The sequence below is a fragment of the Chiloscyllium punctatum genome, chromosome 16, assembly GCF_047496795.1.
Source record: "Chiloscyllium punctatum isolate Juve2018m chromosome 16, sChiPun1.3, whole genome shotgun sequence".
Taxonomy (NCBI): domain Eukaryota; kingdom Metazoa; phylum Chordata; class Chondrichthyes; order Orectolobiformes; family Hemiscylliidae; genus Chiloscyllium; species Chiloscyllium punctatum.
Window position 1 is genome coordinate 27402046 of NC_092754.1, and position 19950 is coordinate 27421995.

At 38.4% G+C, this 19950-nt stretch overlaps 1 protein-coding gene across 8 annotated transcripts in view; it reads left to right on the top strand.

The window, feature by feature from the left end:
• Positions 1–19950, top strand: part of spen (spen family transcriptional repressor) — a 101043-nt gene that overhangs the window by 60514 nt on the left and 20579 nt on the right. For 3 of the 8 annotated variants that reach the window (XM_072586566.1, XM_072586574.1, XM_072586573.1), the window contains 6 exons: positions 7902–8062; positions 13267–13467; positions 14371–14522; positions 15736–15933; positions 17960–18073; positions 19471–19584. In XM_072586566.1, coding sequence (XP_072442667.1) covers positions 7902–8062; positions 13267–13467; positions 14371–14522; positions 15736–15933; positions 17960–18073; positions 19471–19584 — 940 coding nt within the window. The remainder of the gene's footprint in view (positions 1–7901; positions 8063–13266; positions 13468–14370; positions 14523–15735; positions 15934–17959; positions 18074–19470; positions 19585–19950) is intronic. The other 5 variants (XM_072586568.1, XM_072586567.1, XM_072586570.1 and 2 more) reach the window with 5 other exon arrangements.

Sequence of the window (19950 nt, forward strand, 5' to 3'; positions counted from 1 at the left end):
TTGAGCTCTGTCATCCATAAGGCCACCTTCCTCCAGCTCAGTGTCCTTATCCTTCTCCTCAAATGACTTCCTGTTCTCTTGGTTCCTCAGCATCTATCACGTCACCTTGTTGTCTGCCCCAGTTGTGCAGAGGATAGCACAGCACAGCCTGATGTTGTGGCACACAGTCTGGATTATATTGTGATGTGGAAGTGGAGGTGCTGGTGTTGGACTGGGGTGGACAAAGTTAAAATATTACACAACACCAGATTATGATCCAACAGGTTTATTTGAAAGTACAAGCTTTCGGAGCGCTATTAGTTCATCAGGTATCTAGTGGGGCAGGATCATAGAACACAGAATTTATAGTAAAAGATCAAAGTGCCATACAGCTGATATGATTTATTAGACAGATCTAGATGGCTGTTAAGTCTTTAATCATCTAGAATGGGAATGCAGGTTTCAATTTATTTAACATGTAACTCCCAGAATTTCTTTCAAGTCTCCATCCTGAGATAGTCTTTAAGATTTATCAGTATATGTCAAAACAAAATCTCAGCTCAGGCATGCATTAAAGGTGTGAGGTTAGAGTTTGTCTGTATCCCAACCTTGAGTCAGACTGGTTCAGGTTCCAAAGTAGGAATTCATAAAATGTCATATTAACTATCTGCCTACAGTTTGTGTGCTTTTTGAATAACATTGAATGTATCTGCAAATTCACTCCATAGACTTAGACTTATATATGTCTATGCGTATGTGTGTGTGTGCAATTGTGGCGGAGTATATGCCTGTGAGAGAGTGTGAATCTGTATGTATGTGTGAGAGCATATGTATGAAGGGGTCTGTGAGATTATGTATGAGTGTGTATAGCGTAGTGGGACCACCTGTAGTGTGACATGAAGCAAAGGTTCTGGTTGAGACCATCATCACGGGTACCGAACTTTGCTATCAGCCTCTGCTTGGCAACTTTGCGTTGTTGCGTATCCTGACCTCCGCCATGGAGGACAGTCACCCGAAGATCCAAGGCTTCAGGTGTTCATGTGACCATTCCCCAAGGTGGACTTGAGGATGCACAACAATGCAGAGTTGCCGAGCAGAGGCAGAAGCCAAGTTTGGTACCCCTGGTGATGGTCTCAACCAGAATCTTGGCTTCATGTCACACTACAGGTGATCCCACTACGCTATACACTCTCATACACAAACACACAGACCCTTTCATACATATGCTGTCACATACATACAGATTCACACTCTCTCTCACAGGCATATACTCCGCCACACTTGCGCGCACGCACACCATTTAAGCAAGTTCGTTCATACCCACAGACACACTCTCACATGCTTAGACATATAGAAGTCTTAAGTCTGTTGAGTGAATTTGCATATACATTTGATGTTACTCAAAAAGCTCACAATCTGTAGGCAGTTAGTCAATGTGACCCCCCCCCCCTTTGCAATTATCAGACTAGTATTGTGTAGGGGAAAGTAAAAGATAGGTTAGAGGAAAGAGTTGTAAATAGTTGTTGGTCAATTATTCTTTTTTAATAAAATTGTTAATTTTTACTTTAAATAGTGCTTGGTCTCTTGAACTTTCACAGTTAACTGCACGGAATAAATCTTTTCTATGTTGCGGGTTTACATTAAGCAGAAGAGTTTACTGTGTGTTGTAACACTGCTAACTTCTGCATTGTTGAGATAACAATGTCAGTTTAGCTAGCACCAATTACATTATACAATTCACCTCTTGAGTAACTTTTGGAGTCTAAGCACATTCACTGCACATATATTCATAAATGCAAAGAAATGTTTAGCTAGGAAATGTAACTTCATGTACTTGCACTTTCGATGTCCCCGTCGTGCTCCACACACAATCACCCATCAAACTGATGTTGACTTTACATACCCTGGGTGTTGTCCCAGCCATGTTTTAGTTTCATTGTGCATCAAGAGCAAAGGAAATGATGATAGGGACTGCAGCTCGCAGTGCATTTCTATCAGCACGGTGGCTCACTGGTTTGCACTGCTGCCTCACAGCACCAGGGACCCAGGTTCAATTCCCGTCTTGGGCAACTTTCTGTGTGGAGTTTGCACATTCTCCCCGTGTCTGTTGTGGTTTTCCTCCAGGTGCTCCGGTTTCCTCCCACAATCCACAAAGGTGTGCTGTTCAGGTGATTTGGCTATGCTAAATTGTCCATACTGTTGGGTGCATTAGTCAGGGGTAGATATAGGGAAGGGGAATGGGTCTGGGTGGGTTACTCTTTAGAAGGGCAGTGTGGACTTGTTGAGCCTAAGGGCCTGTTTCCGTAGTGTAGAGAATCTAATCTAATCAGTAAAAAAGCACTAAGCCCCAGCTGGGTGGTAGGTAACCCTCATGTCCCGATTCACCTCACACTTTGCCTCCAACTGTACTCCTTGCCCCTTGAAACCCTGACCATTACACCTGAATAATGCCTCCTTGCTCTTTGCTGTTTACTCTGTGAAGACCATAGTGGCGGTCCCTATCGTTGACGTCTCACCCTATGGACTACCAGACCCTCTACTGTTCTTTATACCCCCATACAGATTGAGTTTCCCCTGTCATAGTCATACAGCACAGAAACAGACCCTTTACTCCATGTCGACCATAATCCCAAACTAAATTAGCCCCACCTGTCTACTCCTGGCCCATGTCCCTCCAAACCTTTCCTATTTATGTATTTATACAAATGTCTTTTAAATGTTGTAATTTTACCCACATCTGCCAGTTTCTCAAAAAGTTCATTCCACATGTATTTTTTTTAAAAAATTGCAACTTGTTTCCACTTTCACATAAGCCTCTGCTTCCCTTTTTTCTCACTCTTTGCGCTTTCTCTCTCTCTCTCACTCACTCACTCACTCACTCACTCTCACTCACTCACTCACTCACTCACACTCTCTCTCTCTCTCTCTCTCCTCACCTCACTCCACTCACTCACTCACACTCACTCACTCTCACTCACTCACTCACTCACTCACTCACTCACACACACACACACACACACACACACACACACACACACACACACACACACACACACACACACACACACACGTGCTCTCTGTATAACATGCCTTCTCGCTCGCGCTCTCTGTTCTGCTGTCTCGCTCTCCCTGTCTGTCTGGCGCTCTCTGAACCCCACATCCCTAATCCCTCCCACCCTCTGTTCCCTTTCCCCTCCCTAAAAAGCTTTACCTCCCTCACTTGTTTTGGCAATGATCTACCTGCTTGCCCATACAAGCTTCCCTTAAGCACTCTAGTGAACAACAGATGGATATCCAGGATTTTATTCACCCCTGATATGACTGACATGCCCGGGCACTGTCTTTGCAGCTCCCAGCTGGTGATATGTTTTCCTGACATGGTACTGGCCTTCCAAGATGGGCTGTAACCAAACCTGTGAATTGTGCATGAAATGTGCCCCTGACCCACTCTGCAAGGATCCCTGTTAGATTGACGTCTTTCTTGTATTCCCGGACAGATTCTTAATGACAAACAGCCGGTCTGCTTTGATGCAAAAGAGCACAGCACATTGGCACTTCAGCTAGAGACAGAGATTAATAGGCATGGCAAGCCAATGCTAGGCATGGATCCTGTGAGCATGCAAGTAGGCACTGGGTATGAAGGCAGCCCTGAGGTGCAACCTGGTCCAATCTGTGAGCTGGGTGTCTGTCCCCATGTGCAAGTGTCCCTGTTGCAGCCTTTCAGAACTAGTTGCCAGTGAGCCCTGCAATGCAAGTCTGTTCTTCTTAATATCCTCCAAGTGGATCGGAGAGATGGTGTGATAGATTGGCAAATACTGGATGCCAACGTCCGTTGAAGGGAAGTATATGTGTGGCTGTTGCCAATGGATTGTGCCCTGTGATGCAGTTTGGTGCTGATCTGCATGAAGGCTTGCTACTGCCAGTGGTGAGCTGAAGTTGCTGTGTACCTGTTGTGATTTCCATGTCATGATTTCTTTACGCCTGGCTTGTTTGACACATTTGGTAAGATAGGAATCTGAATATTAATTTGGCAAGTTGCATTATTAATAAGGAGTTTTAAAGCAATAATCCCCTTTGATTGGCAGCTTGCCATTCTCTCGTGATAAACTTGTCTCGCCACCTGGCAAAGGCATAAAAAGATGCTCCTGGACTAAATGTACAATTATGCGACAATCCTATCATAGTCTACATTGCTCAGACACCTATGAGATTCTGCCTACTGTATATATTTGGAGATTATTATACATTGCATGACATTTTAATAGAATAATAGATTAATTTTCTTAACAAGTAACTCTTAAATAATTAGTGCTGTAATTAACATTCTTGAAGCAAGAGATGAGTTGAATGATTTTTAGCTTTTAATCTTTAAGATGGAATGACAGTTTGGTAGAAATTTCCCAAAATTTCAGACTGCATTTTTTTTAAGCAAAGGAAAACAGCTGCTTGTTGAATTTTTACACCTCAGTTGTGGAATAATCCTCCAGGTGTTAGAACTTTGGCAGCTGAGCATAATCTGACCCTGCTGTTGCAGTGGGTTTTGCAGCACTGCTAGAAGTCGGTGAGGCTTGGATATCACTCGGTGAGACAAGGGAATAAATAGTGGAGCTGAAAATGTGTTGCTGGAAAAGCGCAGCAGGTCAGGCAGCATCCATGGAACAGGAGAATCGACGTTTCGGGCATAAGCCCTTCTTCAGGAAGGCTTATGCCCGAAACGTCGATTCTACTGTTCCTTGGATGCTGCCTGACCTGCTGCGCTTTTCCAGCCACACATTTTCAGCTCTGATCTCCAGCATCTGCAGTCCTCACTTTCTCCTCCCAATAAATAGTGGAACCAACCAGAGAACATTGTTTTTGATTTTGTGATTGTTAAATTTCATGAATGGATTATATTGGACATTATGAATTTTATATTAGAATTGCTTGGCATTTTATTTTAGTTAAATGAAAGATTTTGTGGCTTTTACACCCAAACAGACTGATAATTATCAAGTGAGGACCACACCTTGTTCGAACATTTTGATTAATGTTTAATTAAAATTTAACCCAGGAATAATTTCTGTTTTTGTAGTAAATGTAGATTAAAACAATTATGTTAGTTTTGAATCAAAAATTTCCAGTTGATTGTTTCAGCTATGACAATTGTATGCAGTAAAATAATGTTGGCAGCATTTGTGAAGGGAATGTATTGAAATCTTTAGTTATTGCCCTTTTATTAGAATTGAAACTGTTCAAATCTGTTGTGTTGTTACATGATATGTCTTGTTATTCCAGCACTTATACTTCCAGAATTTCATAATTTTTACTTCTATATTTTGTTACATGTGTAATGTCATAATGCACAGTACATGCCCCCATAACCATACCTGGATGAAAATAGAATTGAAATGGAAATAAAAGAGAAAATGTATTCTTTGTTAATTTTGAATGTATTTTGGTTTCACTGAATAACAATTGGAGTTTAGTTTGAAAAGCTCAGATATTGGGACAACCTATTATGTAGCAAATAAATATTGCCAGATGGGGAACATATCACATGATTAACTGGGTTAGGCTCCAAGGGCAAAATGGTAATTTTAGTTTCAATTGCTTGCCTACAGATACACTGAAAATCTTCTATTCACTCCAAAACTCTCTTTAAGCAGGAGACCTTGGTCTACAGTTACCTTTTCAGTAGTTAGCGATTCAAATTTTACATGTGCAGATTCCAGTCAGTAGTTAACATTTGAAAAGTTTCATGTCACTTATCACTTTGATAACATGAATACTAGATAATCTATTATATATAGTATTGGCAATTACTCCTGCTTTAGAATAGCATTGTGTGTTTTTTTTTCTGTTCAGCTATCTTTGAATTAATTCCTGTCGCACCTAAAATGTTCTGTTGGAATGATGATTAATATTTGAACAAATAAGGTTCGATGGCTTTAAAAGGTTGTTAACGTTTGGGGATTAAACAATGCTGTATCTAGAGCAGTTTACGTTATGTGTAGGAATCTGACACGGGAGATTCCTGGAAGAAAAAGTAACATTAACACGTCGTTAATGCAGTCCTTCATTGACTTTGTTCTAGCTGAGTATTTTTAGCTGCCTTATTACTTTATGCCAATTATTTCTTCTCTACCCCTAATTAACACTAATTTTACAAAAGCATGTTAGTTAGGATGTTAAAAAACAAAATAAAAGAAAAGGTTCTTTGGCCCCCAATGGATTTGTTCTTTTAATAGCCAAAATATATTCTGCTCTATTGTGAACTCTAACCTCCAATTTTGTATTCTGCAAACCTGAAATTGAATTAACTAAATTTCAGAAAAATTAATTCAATTTTTACCTTCAATACTAAATCCCTGATCACCTGCCTCCAAAACCCTCCCTTCCCCAACTCGCGTTGCTTTAACAGTTCTGCATCATCGAATATTACCTCAGTCTGTACTTGATCTCTATTGTATGCAGGCCCTTAAGCGATAAGATATTTGTCTATCTCCCTTTATGAAAGGCCTGATGAATACAGCATCAACAGATTTTGTTAGGAGTCAGTTTATATGACTGATAAGGTAGTAGGTTAATTGAGATTTACTACTTTGATCCTGTGCTCCCAATTCATACATATATAATGTAGGGACAGTCTGTGCAAAGTTACATTGTCTGCAATGTTTTGGAGATTGCCCTCACTGGAAATGTTGAGCCATTAGGCTTACAGATTCTAAATTTATTTTTCTCAACTGCTTTGGCTAACATTTCATCATCTAATCCTATGCAGTTGAAAGAAAATAATGTTGATTGGTTATAGAGATAAGAATTGTAGATGTGAACTGCTCAATGTGTGCATGCTGAAGGGCCTGTTCTGTGCTGTATCACTCTGCCTCTATGACTACATTTGAATAAGTTAAGTCTCAGTGCCGGAATCCTCACTGCATTTGACTCATGTCATAAGTGCTTATGTGGTTTGCTTGAAAGGAATTTATAAAGATGCCACAATATATTTGCATTCCTGAAAAACACAGGCTGTTTACTCTTGAAGAGATCTCATAGTATGATGTGTAGAATTCTATATAACATTTTAAATGTAAAAACAATTCTGATGGTTAGATTAGATTCCCTACAGTGTGGAAACAGGCGCTTTGGACCAACAAGTTCACACTGACCCTCTGAAGAGTAACCCACCCAGACCCATTTCCCTCGTCTAATGCACCCAACTCTATGGCCAATTCACCTGACCTGCATATCTTTGGACTGTGGGAGGAAACCCACGCAGACAAAAGGAGAATGTGCAATCTCAACACAGTTGCCCAAGACTGGAATCGAACCTGGGTCCCTGACTCTGTCAGGCAGCAGTGCTAACCAGTGAGCGACCATGCCACATTCAGTAACAATGTTGAATAATATTGTGGAACTCAACAAGCTTTGTTTCACGGTTTCTATTTATTAGATCTATTGTAATTATAAAATTAATTGCAGTTCCAATTTTGGAGGTGAACTGTTGAGTGTGGGACTCCTGTTTCAAGATATTAATAATTTTTAATGTATCTAACATTGTTACGTGATGTATTTTATATCTCTGGTTACCTTGTAAATGATCTAATTTGTATCTGCGTGCTGGGCAACCTATTTGTATATTATTCTTGAAATCTCTCAAAATTGAGCTTTTGAGAGGCTGTAAATTTTTATGTATATGTAGTTGCCTTCAGCAAAATGTTAGGCCGCCTCATTGCATGATTGAGGTTTAGGTGAAGTTTTATGTTCTTTATTTCACAGCTGTGGTGGAAATCTTATTATACGCATTTATATGGAACATTAGCTAGTAATACCCTCCTCCATTTTGCCAAACAAGAATCTGTCTTACATTTTATGGTTCAAGAACAAGTATATCACTGGGAGCAGTTGGTCAATTCAAACTTCTAACCAATGGCTTTCCTTTGCAGTAGTGATTCTAGCAGTAGTTCCAGTGATGAATCTCCAGCAAGATCAGTTCAGTCTGCTGCAGTCCCTGCACCGCCAGTTCAACTCCCAACACCTGTGGAAAAGGATGAACCACGTAAGAGCTATGGAATCAAAGTCCAAAATTTGCCTGTACGCTCTACTGGTGAGTAAATACTGTATCTAAAAGCAATTTGAACTTTCAGGAGTTGAAATGTTTTTTCCAATTCTATTCAGCATAACTCAATTTCTAAAGTTCTGAAGAAGAGTCAAATGAGACTTCAAATATTACCTTAATGTCTCCAAAGTTGCTGCCAGACCTGAGTTTTTCTAGTACTATTTTTATTTCAGAACTCCAGCACCTACAGTTTTTTGCTTAAATTTAACTCCGTTTCTGGAACAAACCTGACATGGTTTTTAAAAAGTTATAAGAACCACCTGGCAACCAATTTCGAATTCTTTTTTTAAAGGCCAGAATATTTTAATTTATGGAATACTGTAATGTTATTTTTGGAAATGATTATGCAATGTTTACAATAGATGAGTTGCTTCATGTGACGCTTAACAGTATTTTAACTTCACTGTACAAATCGTTTTCAGTTTTTAAATCAGGCACTTCAATCCAATTTAAAATTATCAGTTGGTAGCTTCTTGGCTATTTGTACTCACTGTGACCTCTTCAACTTTTCATGTGAGCATTGCAAAGTCTTTCTGCTTTAGCTAGAATTTTCTGAGGAAAAATATAGCTATTTAAATTAGACTTAAATTGTAGAGGAAAAGAAGAAATCGTGCAGTTTATCTGTGGAAATTACAAAATCAAAATCTGCTGATAGGTTGGAAAATAAGTGAAAAGGATGCAAGGAGGCTACAAAGGGGAATGAATATGTTATGTGAGTGGACAAAGATCTAGCAAGTGGAATATTGTGTGGAAAAATGTGATCTTCTGTTTTGTAGGAAAAATAAAAGCAGCATTATAAATTAAATATTGAGATATGGTAGAGCTTAGATGCTTAGGTATGTGATTGTACTAGTGCATGAATCATGGAAAACTGGTATACCGGTACAGCAAGTAACTAGGCAAGTTAGAGTACTATCCCTTATTGCAAAGGGACTTTGGACACAAAGTAGAAAGGTTACGTTTCAATTATGAGGAGCGCTGGTGGGATCACATCTGGAATATTGGTACAACATTGGTCACCTTATTTAAGAAAAGAAGTGAATTAATTGGAAGTGAAAGTTTGCTACACTAATATCTGGACTAATCAGATCCCCTCAAAATGGAGGGTGAGACCAGCTAGACTTGTATCTGCTGGAGTTCAGAAATGTAAAATTTCATTTGATTGACACTTAAGGGAAATCAGTTGGGTGTGGAAAGAATGTTTCCTTTTATGAAATAATCTAGAACTAGGGATCATTGTTTAAAACTAAGAGGATACCTGTTTAAAACAGATGTGGCAAAATTATTTCTGTCGAGGTTGGGAGTCTTTGGACCACTCTTCCTGAAAAGCAGTGGAAGCAGAGACTTTTAAATATTTTTAAGGCAGAAGTGGATAGGTTCTTGGAAAGGTTGAAAGCTTACCAGCAGTAGACATGATTAAGGATTTGAGGGCACAGTCCGTTCAGACATAGTTATACAGCACAGAAACAGACCCTTCAATCCAACCAGTTCATGCCAAACTAAACTAGTCCCACCTGCTTAATCCTGGACCATATCCCTGCAGATCTTTCCTATTCATGTACTTATCCAAATGTTTTTTTAAACTTTGATATTGTACCCACATTCACAGCTTCCTCAGGAATTTAATTCCACACATGAGTCATCCTCTGTTTTAAAAAAAAAGTGCCCTCATATCTTTTTTTAATCTCCCTCTTCTTAAAAATGTGTCCCCTAGTCTTGAAATCCTCCATCCTAGAAAAAAGAGAATTACCATTAACTATCTATACTCCTCATTATTTTATAAACTTCTATACGGTCATCTCTCAACCTCCTACACTCCAGTGAAAAAAGTCCCAGCCTTACTTCATAACTCAAACCTTCCATTCCTAGCAACGTCCTAGTAAATCTCTTCTGAACTGTCTCCAGCTTATTAATATCCTTCCTCTAACTGGCTGACCACAACAGTACACAATATTCCAGAGGAGGTCTCACCAATGTCCTATACAATCTCAACATGACTTCCCAACTCCTATAATCAAAGGATGGAGCAATGAAGGCAAATGTGTCAAACATCTTTTTAACCACCCTGCCTCTACGTGACAAAAACTTCAAAGAATTATATACCTGTACCCCTAGGTCCCTCTGTTCTACAACACTATCCAAGGCCCTACCATTAATTGTATAAGCTTTACTCTTATTTGTTGTACCAAAGTGCAATACCTCGCATTTATCTAGGTTTGAACTCCCATCTGCCATTTTTCAGCCTATTGACCCATTTGTAATCTTAGAAAACCTTCTTCACTGTCCACTGTGCCATTACTTTTGATGTCGTCCACAACTTACTAACGATGCCTTGTAAATTCAATTCAAAATCATTTATATAAATGACAATCAAAAGAGGATTCTGAAATGATTCCTGTAGAACATCACTGGTCACAGGCCTCCAGTCCGTGAAGTAGCCCTCTATCCCATTGTTTCCTGTTGTTAAGCCAATTATGTATCCAATTGGCAGGCTCACCCTGAATTTCATGTAACCTAATTTTACTAATTAGTCTGCCATGTGGAACCTTATTGAAGGCTTTACTAAAGTCAAAGGAAACAATGTCAACTGTTCTGCTCTCAATCTTTTTGGTAACTTCCTCAAAAAACTCAATTAAGTTTGTGAGACACTATTTTCCTTGGGTAAAATCATGCTGACTATCCTTGATCAATTTTTGCCTCTCTAAATGTCCTATTTGTTTTATAATAACCTTCAACAATTTACCCACAACCACAGTCAAACTCTCAGGTCTGTTATTCTCCAGTTTCTCCTTACAACCTTTCTTTAACCAAGGTACAACATTAGTTACCCTCCAGTCATTAGGCACCTCATCCATAGTTATAGATGATCCAAATATTTCTGTACGGGGTCTCATAATTTCCTCACTTACTTCCCACAATGTTCTGGGATTCATTAGATTTGTCCTGGAGATTTTGTCACCTTTTTATATTCTCCAAGACCTCCCTGATATTATGAAATGGCAGAGCAAGCTTGATGGACCAAATGGTCCAATCCTGCACCATGTTCATGAAAGCATATTTGAACTGTTTAGTGTGCCCTGAAGTTAAGCAGATGGAAATAAAGACTTGATTTTTAAAAGCATTTGCCAATTCATATCAAATATTTCCAATTTTTATAGCATATTGAAAATCAAAAATAACACTGCAACAGAATATTAGAATATGTCATTATGAAAACATTCGGCAAAAGCATGCTGGTGGCAAAACTGGTTTAGGCAAAGAGCAAAACACTTATATAGGTCATTGTTCTACATTTAATTCCCTGTATCTATAATTAGCTGGTGTTTGTTAGCATGGCCAAAGTCAATCTACAGTCCACCATGTTATAGAAAATTGGGCCACATTTCCTGATTGTGATTCTTGTCTAATAGCCCTGCTGAAAATGCATGTATAACAGTTGGATGAGGGTGGAATCTGTTGACCCCACATTATTGAATAGCCTGGCAGCACTTGTACAGATTACATTTGAAAAATGGCCAGTTTTGCAAGTCCTGAAAGCCATTTCAAAAGTTATACCCCAGTAAGGACTAAATGTTTTCGGATGTGAGGGAAACATTTAACAGGAAAATTAAAAAGAACAAATGGTACATATACTAGTGAGTTTTGAGAAGATTTGTAGCTCAGGTTGAGGTTCTGGATGTAGGTTTGCTCTCTGAGCTGGAAGGTTTGTTTTCAGATGTTTCGTCACCATACTAGGCAACATCTCCAGAAACCCTAGCCACTGCCTCCTACATCAAAGATATCTTGGAAATGATTGCCAGACTACTCAGACCCCTTGGCATCATGGTAGCCCATAAACCCACCAACACACTAAAACAGCAGCTAATGAACATGAACGACCCTGTACAGACAACAAGCAAAACTAATGTCATTTACAAAATACCTTGCAAGAACTGTAACAAACACTACATTGGACAAACAGGCAGAAAACTATCCACCAGGGTACATGAACATTAACTAGTCACAAAATGACATGACCCACTCTCACTAGTTTCCTTACATGCGGATGAGGAAGGATACCACTTCGACTGGAACAACACATCCATCCTAGGACAAGCCAAACAGACACGCACGAGAACTCCTAGAAGCATGGCATTCCAACCGGAAATCTATCAACAAACAGATTGACTTGGATCCCATTTACTACCCCCTGAGAAAAAGAACGGGAAATCATATCACCACAGGAAATGATATCACCACAGGAAATGGCGTCACATGCCCTAGGAAACTCAAACATATAAATAGAAAGTGGGCTACACCACCAGTGCTTCATTTGGAGGCTCACTGAAGATGTTGCCTGGTGTGGTGATGAAACAACTGAAAACAAACATTCCAGCACAGCGAGCAAACCTACATCCAGTACGTACACTTTTAACCTACTATGCTTGTATTCTAGCATTTCAAGCAATTTTAATTCTGTAATAATCAGACTTAATTTTTGTGATTATTAAAAGCCTAAGTAAACTATCTCTTATGATTTAGTTGAATGTTGTTGGAAATTAAAATAGTCCAAAATTCACAGCTTTCATGCTTAATCTGAAAATATTCTGAATAAATTAAAACTGGATAATTGGCCAAAGGCCGTGTACAGAATTTAAAGTGAAGGCTCGCAAAGTTGATGCCTGCTTCATTTCAACAGAAGTATGCAATGGAAATTGTCAATTTTGTATAATAGAAGAGTGGCATAACTTATAATCTCTTAACTGGCCATAATTAAATAATACTCATATAGAAATTGCAATTTTACATTTGGGATTTTCTGTTTTTGGAGATCTGAATCTTTACTGCACTTCTAACTTATTAAACCGCTGACCAATTGCTTACTGAAGCGTATAGAAAAGATCTGACTTGAAATAGAGGAAGCTCCAGCAATTAAAATTATTTGTCACAAGTCACTTTGGATAGCTTGGTTTAGTTTCTCCCTCCAATTAGTTTAACAGAGGTTGTCATTGTCTCTCTGCTTCCTGAAGCAATGACTAATACTAGCCTGTCTCTCAAGATTTTGGTAGCTCTCCGATGGCGCTCACTAAAAACGAAGAGTATCTTCTAGCCCAGTAGAAGCATGTTTTTAAAATTGGAAATAGCTAACTAACTTGAAGGGCAGATACCTTGTATTGCGTATTTTCACTGAAAGGTTTCATTTTTGCATTTAGATACAAGCCTTAAAGATGGTCTTTTCCATGAATTTAAAAAGTATGGGAAAGTAACATCTGTGCAAATCCATGGTGCATCTGAAGAACGCTATGGTCTCGTATTCTTTCGACAACAGGAAGACCAAGAGAAGGCCATGAATGCATCAAAGGGGAAGTTATTTTTTGGTATGCAGATTGAAGTTACTGCGTGGACAGGCCCAGGTAGGTGTTTACTGAGCAGCAGCAAAGTTTTGAGAGGAAGGATGTGAAAGTATAGACCACATCATGGCAAAAGCATAGTGACAATAAGGAATATCTGAGTTTTGAATTATTTTTATTTTTATCTTTTGGATTTGCAAATCAGTTGTGTATTCTTTGTTATTTTGCTGAAACACCAAGATGCATAGATGATTGTTGTTACTCCTGATGTTCCAGTGCTTAGCCCACTGGAATATTTTGTGGAAATCAGTTCTTGGAAAGGTTGCAATATAATATACTGCAGGAAAGTGGGATGTGGATGTGCATGCAAGGTTCCCTTATATTGGGTGCCTGGTTTCAATCCTGACTTAGAAAGTTACTGATCGGATTCAATGGGAAGAAATGTAGGATCAATAGTTCCATTAAACTATACCTATAGTACATAATTCTGATAGTATTTTCATTTTCCCTTATGGATTTTGCATCAAGTATGCTCTAATAGCATTTCCCATACTTGACAGAGGAAGGAATATTTTCCCTGACATATTTTAAGGTTGTGAAGGATCTAAATTGTGTTCGAGATATCCAGAAAATAAGAAAAGATCTGCCATGGGCAACAGATAAAGAGGCAGGGATCTAAATGGTCCATGAATTATATTACAAGTATCAGTGACTTAGTTGACTTTCTGTGAATGTTAGCTTGATCTTGACATCCTGCAAGATAATGTAAAATTAGAATCAGTGATTGATAAATATGTGGCACAGAGTATTGTCTAGTTAATTACAGCTGTTACAGAAATGAATGAGGATTGGAGAAAGGATACTGATGGCATCCCCATGATGAAATAGCTTTTGTAACGTATATTGTCAAATTTGTTCTGGTGACATAATGTTTTCAATTTTTTTTTCATTTGGGACCCCTTGCAGAAACTGAAAGTGAAAATGAATTTCGACCATTGGATGACCGAATAGATGAGTTTCATCCCAAGGCCACAAGAACATTATTTATTGGAAATCTGGAGAAAACCACAACCTATGGAGATCTCCGAAACATCTTTGAACGATTCGGGGAAATTGTGGTATGTATGTTACTTGAGTTGATCACTGTGGTGTTGATCGGAATTCATTCCTTCTAAGAACTCCATCACTGGGAAGTGTAAATTATTTAAAGTTTTTTTTTAAAGGCATTCATTATCTACCTTTTGCTTATCCTCCATTTTGATTATCTTTCAGAACTTTTGCAGCACATGGCCATGTGTAGAACATTACTGCATTTCAAGCTATTTTTATGAGTTGTGTTGAATCCTTTTTTTTTCTCTCCCCACAGTGAATAACCTACATCTATTGTTTATTTTGTGTGTGATTTCATTCATCCCTGCGGGTGGACAACATTGGTCACACTTATTGAGATGATGTGCCTGATGTTGGAAATATGAAATTGAGTCAACTCTCTGACAGGCTCCTAATACTTGAAGTGGGCAGGTCCACAGTCTTTCAGTGCATCGTTCAGGATTTATAAATTTTTAATAGCACCTACTATGTCTTTAAAAAATGACAGTGTGACTGTGAAGGGATTTAAGCATGAGTTTCAGAATGTTGAAGTTAAGATGCTTGGAATCTGGTAACCATTGTAGGTGAGTAAGGAACAGCTTAATGGATTAGCAGGACTTGGTGAGGGTTCTTATATGGGCAGCAGAGATTGAAGAGCTTGTGTTAATTTTATGGTTTCACACCAGATGGACCCCATCAAACCTTTAATGGCCGCGACCTGACACCTCGCTGGGTTGAAAGGCCTTTTTCTGTGCTGTGAGGCTCTGAGACCATTTGTGTAATTGAAACTTAGGGCTTCATTTTGCAAAGTGATTTGTACAAGAATGTAAAAGTAATCTATTTTCCAAATTGTCATAAATGAAGAATGGCTCAAAGATTCTGAGGAGTTTGAAATTGAAATTTCAGTAATGAATTTTGACATTACTAAAGCACCACCACCCACAAGGAGAAATGAGGCTGATTTTTGCACCAACTTATCAGCAGCTAACTGGCAAAAGGCACTGAATATATTATTCAGGCAGGTATCTTACAATTCAGATGTAGTACTGTATTTCCTCAAGTAGCCATCTCCTTCCTTTTCTTTCTACTCCCTCAAACCCTATTTCAAATGACAATGGATTAACATGGTACACTTTTTTACTTTTAGAAAAAGTATTTAAACTACAACTAATGTTACTTTCACTTCCCCATTTGTTACAACAAGGAAAGCAAAAATCAATTTTTTTTTATTTAACACGACAGGATATTGACATCAAGAAGGTAAATGGGGTTCCTCAGTACGCCTTCCTACAGTACTGTGACATTGCAAGTGTCTGCAAAGCCATCAAGAAAATGGACGGAGAGTACTTAGGAAATAATCGGCTCAAGGTCAGGAAGGAGAAATACAGTCATTTGCTTATCAGGAATATTCACTTATCAGGAATTCACAGTGAAATATTAGTAAGAATTTTCTGTTGAACAATTTCTTGTATACTGTTTTTTGTTGTAACTTTACTTTTGTAATATTCCCCTTTGTTTTCTTGAGTTACTTCTCTCTTTCCTCCCTCCCAAGTTTAATATTGTTCTCCTTGGCATGTTAGGTAGAATGTCCAACCTGCACAGATGTTTCTGTGAATGCAATCAGTGTTACTTTTGGTCGTCCAACCTGGCCTGTGATTGAGCAGTATGTTAAGGTAAACATCACTGTTCCTATCTCAGATGGGGTTGAGACAAGCAAGGTTGAACTGAGTTCTGGGGAATGCCCAAGTCCAACTGCTACCTGATACTGGTCTCTCCTGAATGACCATCCATTGATCTAGGTTGGTAGGATTGGTCAGCTTTGTTTTCCTCTTTGCTGCAAATTATTTTTCACGCATGTATCACACTGCAGCTGATGTGCTGTACTTGGCAAATTAATTTCTCCCTGGTATTGTGATTAAAAAATCTATGTAATTTGTAATGTACCAGCATCATCTCAATAAATTCATGATTGAATTTCTCACTTCCATTCAGAAAAATTACTTTTTCCTTAATTAGTAGTTTGGCTGAGATTGGCAACTCACTATGTGGAAGAAGAATCTATGACCTGCAACCACTGCCCTTGCTTGCATTTTGTAATTGCAATTAAAAGCAAAAGCTCACCAAATTGATGCACATTTTGCAGTATGTTTAACTGACGAATTTCTGTGGCTTGTAAAAAAAAAATCTAGCCAATGAGATGTCTTGTATAGAAAGTGAGTACAAATTGGGCCATCATTCTACTAGTACAGAATCTAATCAGAGCAATTGCTCAGTAAAAATATCCGTTGAAATTCAGTTAGCCTAAGTGAACATGATGGCATCGACAAAAAAATTTATTGATATTATTTCAATTACTATTCAGTTAATAAACTTATTATGTAATCCCTGAAGTAGGATTGAGAATAAGTCCAAAAACAAGTTGAGGGATTCCCAGAGTGATGTTTATCTGTGAAATGTCTGCTATCTTATGCTATGCAAACCATATTGGTCTTCTGTACAAATGTAAGAATGTTTTTCAGTTAGACTGTTGCACTAATGTGGGAAAGTAGTATTAGGTAGTACAGGTAGACAGCCCTTTATCCAAAAAGCTCCAAAGTTGGAAGGTTTTTTGTGAAGTTTTTTTCTCATTAACAAGGTTGTTGGGTGTGTGAACAGTTAACCCAAGTTGACACCCACTTGATGCGTGTCACTCAAGTGAGACCTGGGGGGGGTGGTGGCCCAGCAGTGGCAGACCTCTGTTTTGTTTCAGGGCCTGTTTTACTCAGTGAGTCTGCTCCTCCGGTAAGATTTTTAAAAATTTCGCAATCAAACTGTCACTTATTCTGAAATTCGAAAAATTCTGAATTCCGAAAACTAGCTGCTCCCGAGCATTTCTGATAAAGGATTGTGCACCTGTAGTATAATTTTTTTTTGGTGGTACAGACTTAATGGGCTGAAGGGCTTCTTCTGTACTGTTTGATGCTATGTTAGTACTTCACATTATGGCCTGAAATTATCAAAAATGGGGTTCGTGTCATTGCTTTGAGTAATAATTTCAGTTCTGATGGAAAGGAGAACCATTACCCCAAATGGAATGAGAGAAATTTGAATTGTTTCCGAAATCAATGTGTGCATTTAAAGACCGGTTCCAGAAGAATGTTGAAAGGCTGAGACTTTGTTTCAGCTGTTAAATATTGAATGATCTGAAAGGAAGTGAGATAATAACATGTTCGCAGCACAAGATGCATTATGTATAAAGTTGCATAAATTTCTGTACCAGTTATCTCCTGTGAAGATCTCTTGTGCTGTATTGTGTTTTACAGTGAAGGCCAGTAGTGTTTGTAAATTGGGGGGGAGGGGGGGTCAGTGAAGTAGTTTTGTTAAAAATATATGAAAATCTCTAATATAGCTTTAGTTCTCGTGTATTCAGGTCAGTGAGCTTTGTTACAGTTAAATACACCTGCTCTCTCCCTCTCTCTTTTTCCAGTTGGGATTTGGAAAGAGCATGCCAACTAACTGTGTCTGGCTGGATGGTCTGTCTTCAAACATTACTGAACAATACTTATCCAGACATTTCTGTCGTTATGGACCTGTGCTCAAAGTAAGTGCCTTGTTGCACCATTCACTTACATTTTCACAACTTATTAACAGCTGGCAGCAAAAATGTCATAATTTTTCCAATTTAATTCTGAAAAATTGAGTAACTAAGAGGGTTATGGACAAAATTATGATTTCAGGTTTCTTCTCCAAAATACTCCATATTTCATGTTCTGATAGGAGCAAATTACATACAGTACATGGCTATGAACATGCTGATATAGTTAGCTTTCCACTTCATATACTAAGAACCTACAGTGAAAAATAGCATTTCAATCATATCACTTGAATATGACTTTTTGTTTGAGTTTACAATTCCTGTTTTAATCAGTTTAGTTCCAAAATGGGACTACATTTGCTTCCTTAAGCAGTTTAAATATTAGAATGCTGGAAGCTAACTTATTTGTCTGCCTCTCTTGATGTCACCCTTCCAACAATCTATTTCATGTTTATTTTTTCTCTTTACATTTCAACAAAGAATAGTCCAAACATTCAGAATCTGAAATGAAAACAGAAGGCATTGGAAATGCAGCAGTTAAGTGGCTTGGTGCAGATCCTACCACAGAACTTACTTTTAATGAAGGTTCCCTCCTGAAGCTTTGATTGTTTTCTGTCTTTCAGATGTTGATTGACCTACTACCTATTTCCAACCATTCTGCTGTTTTTGTCAAAATGCTCTGTGTGTACCTAACAGTATGAAACTGTTCCTTGTCATCTGTCCATTTCGCAATTTGAAGTGGATATGTGGAATTGACCTTTATTGGCAATAAAGTGCCACTGTTTAGACTGTAATCCATGTTGGGTGATGTCAGAGAATAATGGTTTTGGCTAACAGCATTGTAAGATTTAAAACTGACTGTTGGAACAGCAATAATTCCTTAATTGTTCTAGGTAGTTTCTGAAAAGGATATTGCAATGAATAACTAGTATCTAAGTCTTATTCAAAAATTCTATTTTTCACTTCAGCTGCTCCAAGGTTTTAAAGATAACTGAAACCAGAGCCAAAGTACACTGCCTCCACAATATAGCATTCTCTATATCTATAATCCTTCTATCAATCTGCTGTTTACTGTATCACTTTGATACATTTTCTCTCTAATAACAGATTTTGTTGCAGGTCACTCACTGATGGACAATCTTTATAAAACCTGCTTTTTATAGTATATCCTTCATTATCATCTCTGTTGATAAGATCTCTGATAATACACTCTGTATTTATGTCTGTCTTACTAGCAGGCAATTTATATCAACCATCATCTCTATAACTCGTCCCTTCTTATTATACACATTTGTATGGATCCCCAGGACAATAGTCCAGAGAGGTTCTGCTGTATATCTATCAGTTACTTGCCATTCCTATTTGGGGAACTAGCTGACTTCTTTCTTTACCTCCTGGGACAGATTGTGTTGGATCGTCAGAAAGGAATGGCTCTGGTGTTGTACGATGAAATTGAATGCGCACAAACTGCGGTGCAGGAGACCAAGGGCAGGAAGATTGGAGGAAATAGAATAAAGGTTAGTATAAGAGAGTTCATGGGGATACAAACAATGCACTTCTTGTTCTCTTCACTCTTATATCCTTCCTTTCTCTTTTTTTTCTCTCTCTCCCTCTCTCTCTGTGCGCAGGTACATACACAATAGTGTTCCCCATTTTCTCAGATGCACACCCTTTCCAACCCCTCCCCAGTTCCATGGCATTGCACAAGACAAAAGACATGATGCATTTTATGTTTAAAAAAAAAACAGAGCATGAAATAGTAGCAAGTATTGAGGGGGAATGGAAGGTTAAACCCAGCAAGTTAAAACTAGCGTTCTGCAATTTTACAAGCAGAGTTATTGGCATCCTGCAGTTCAAAGTGGCGTGGTTGGCATGAAAACTGG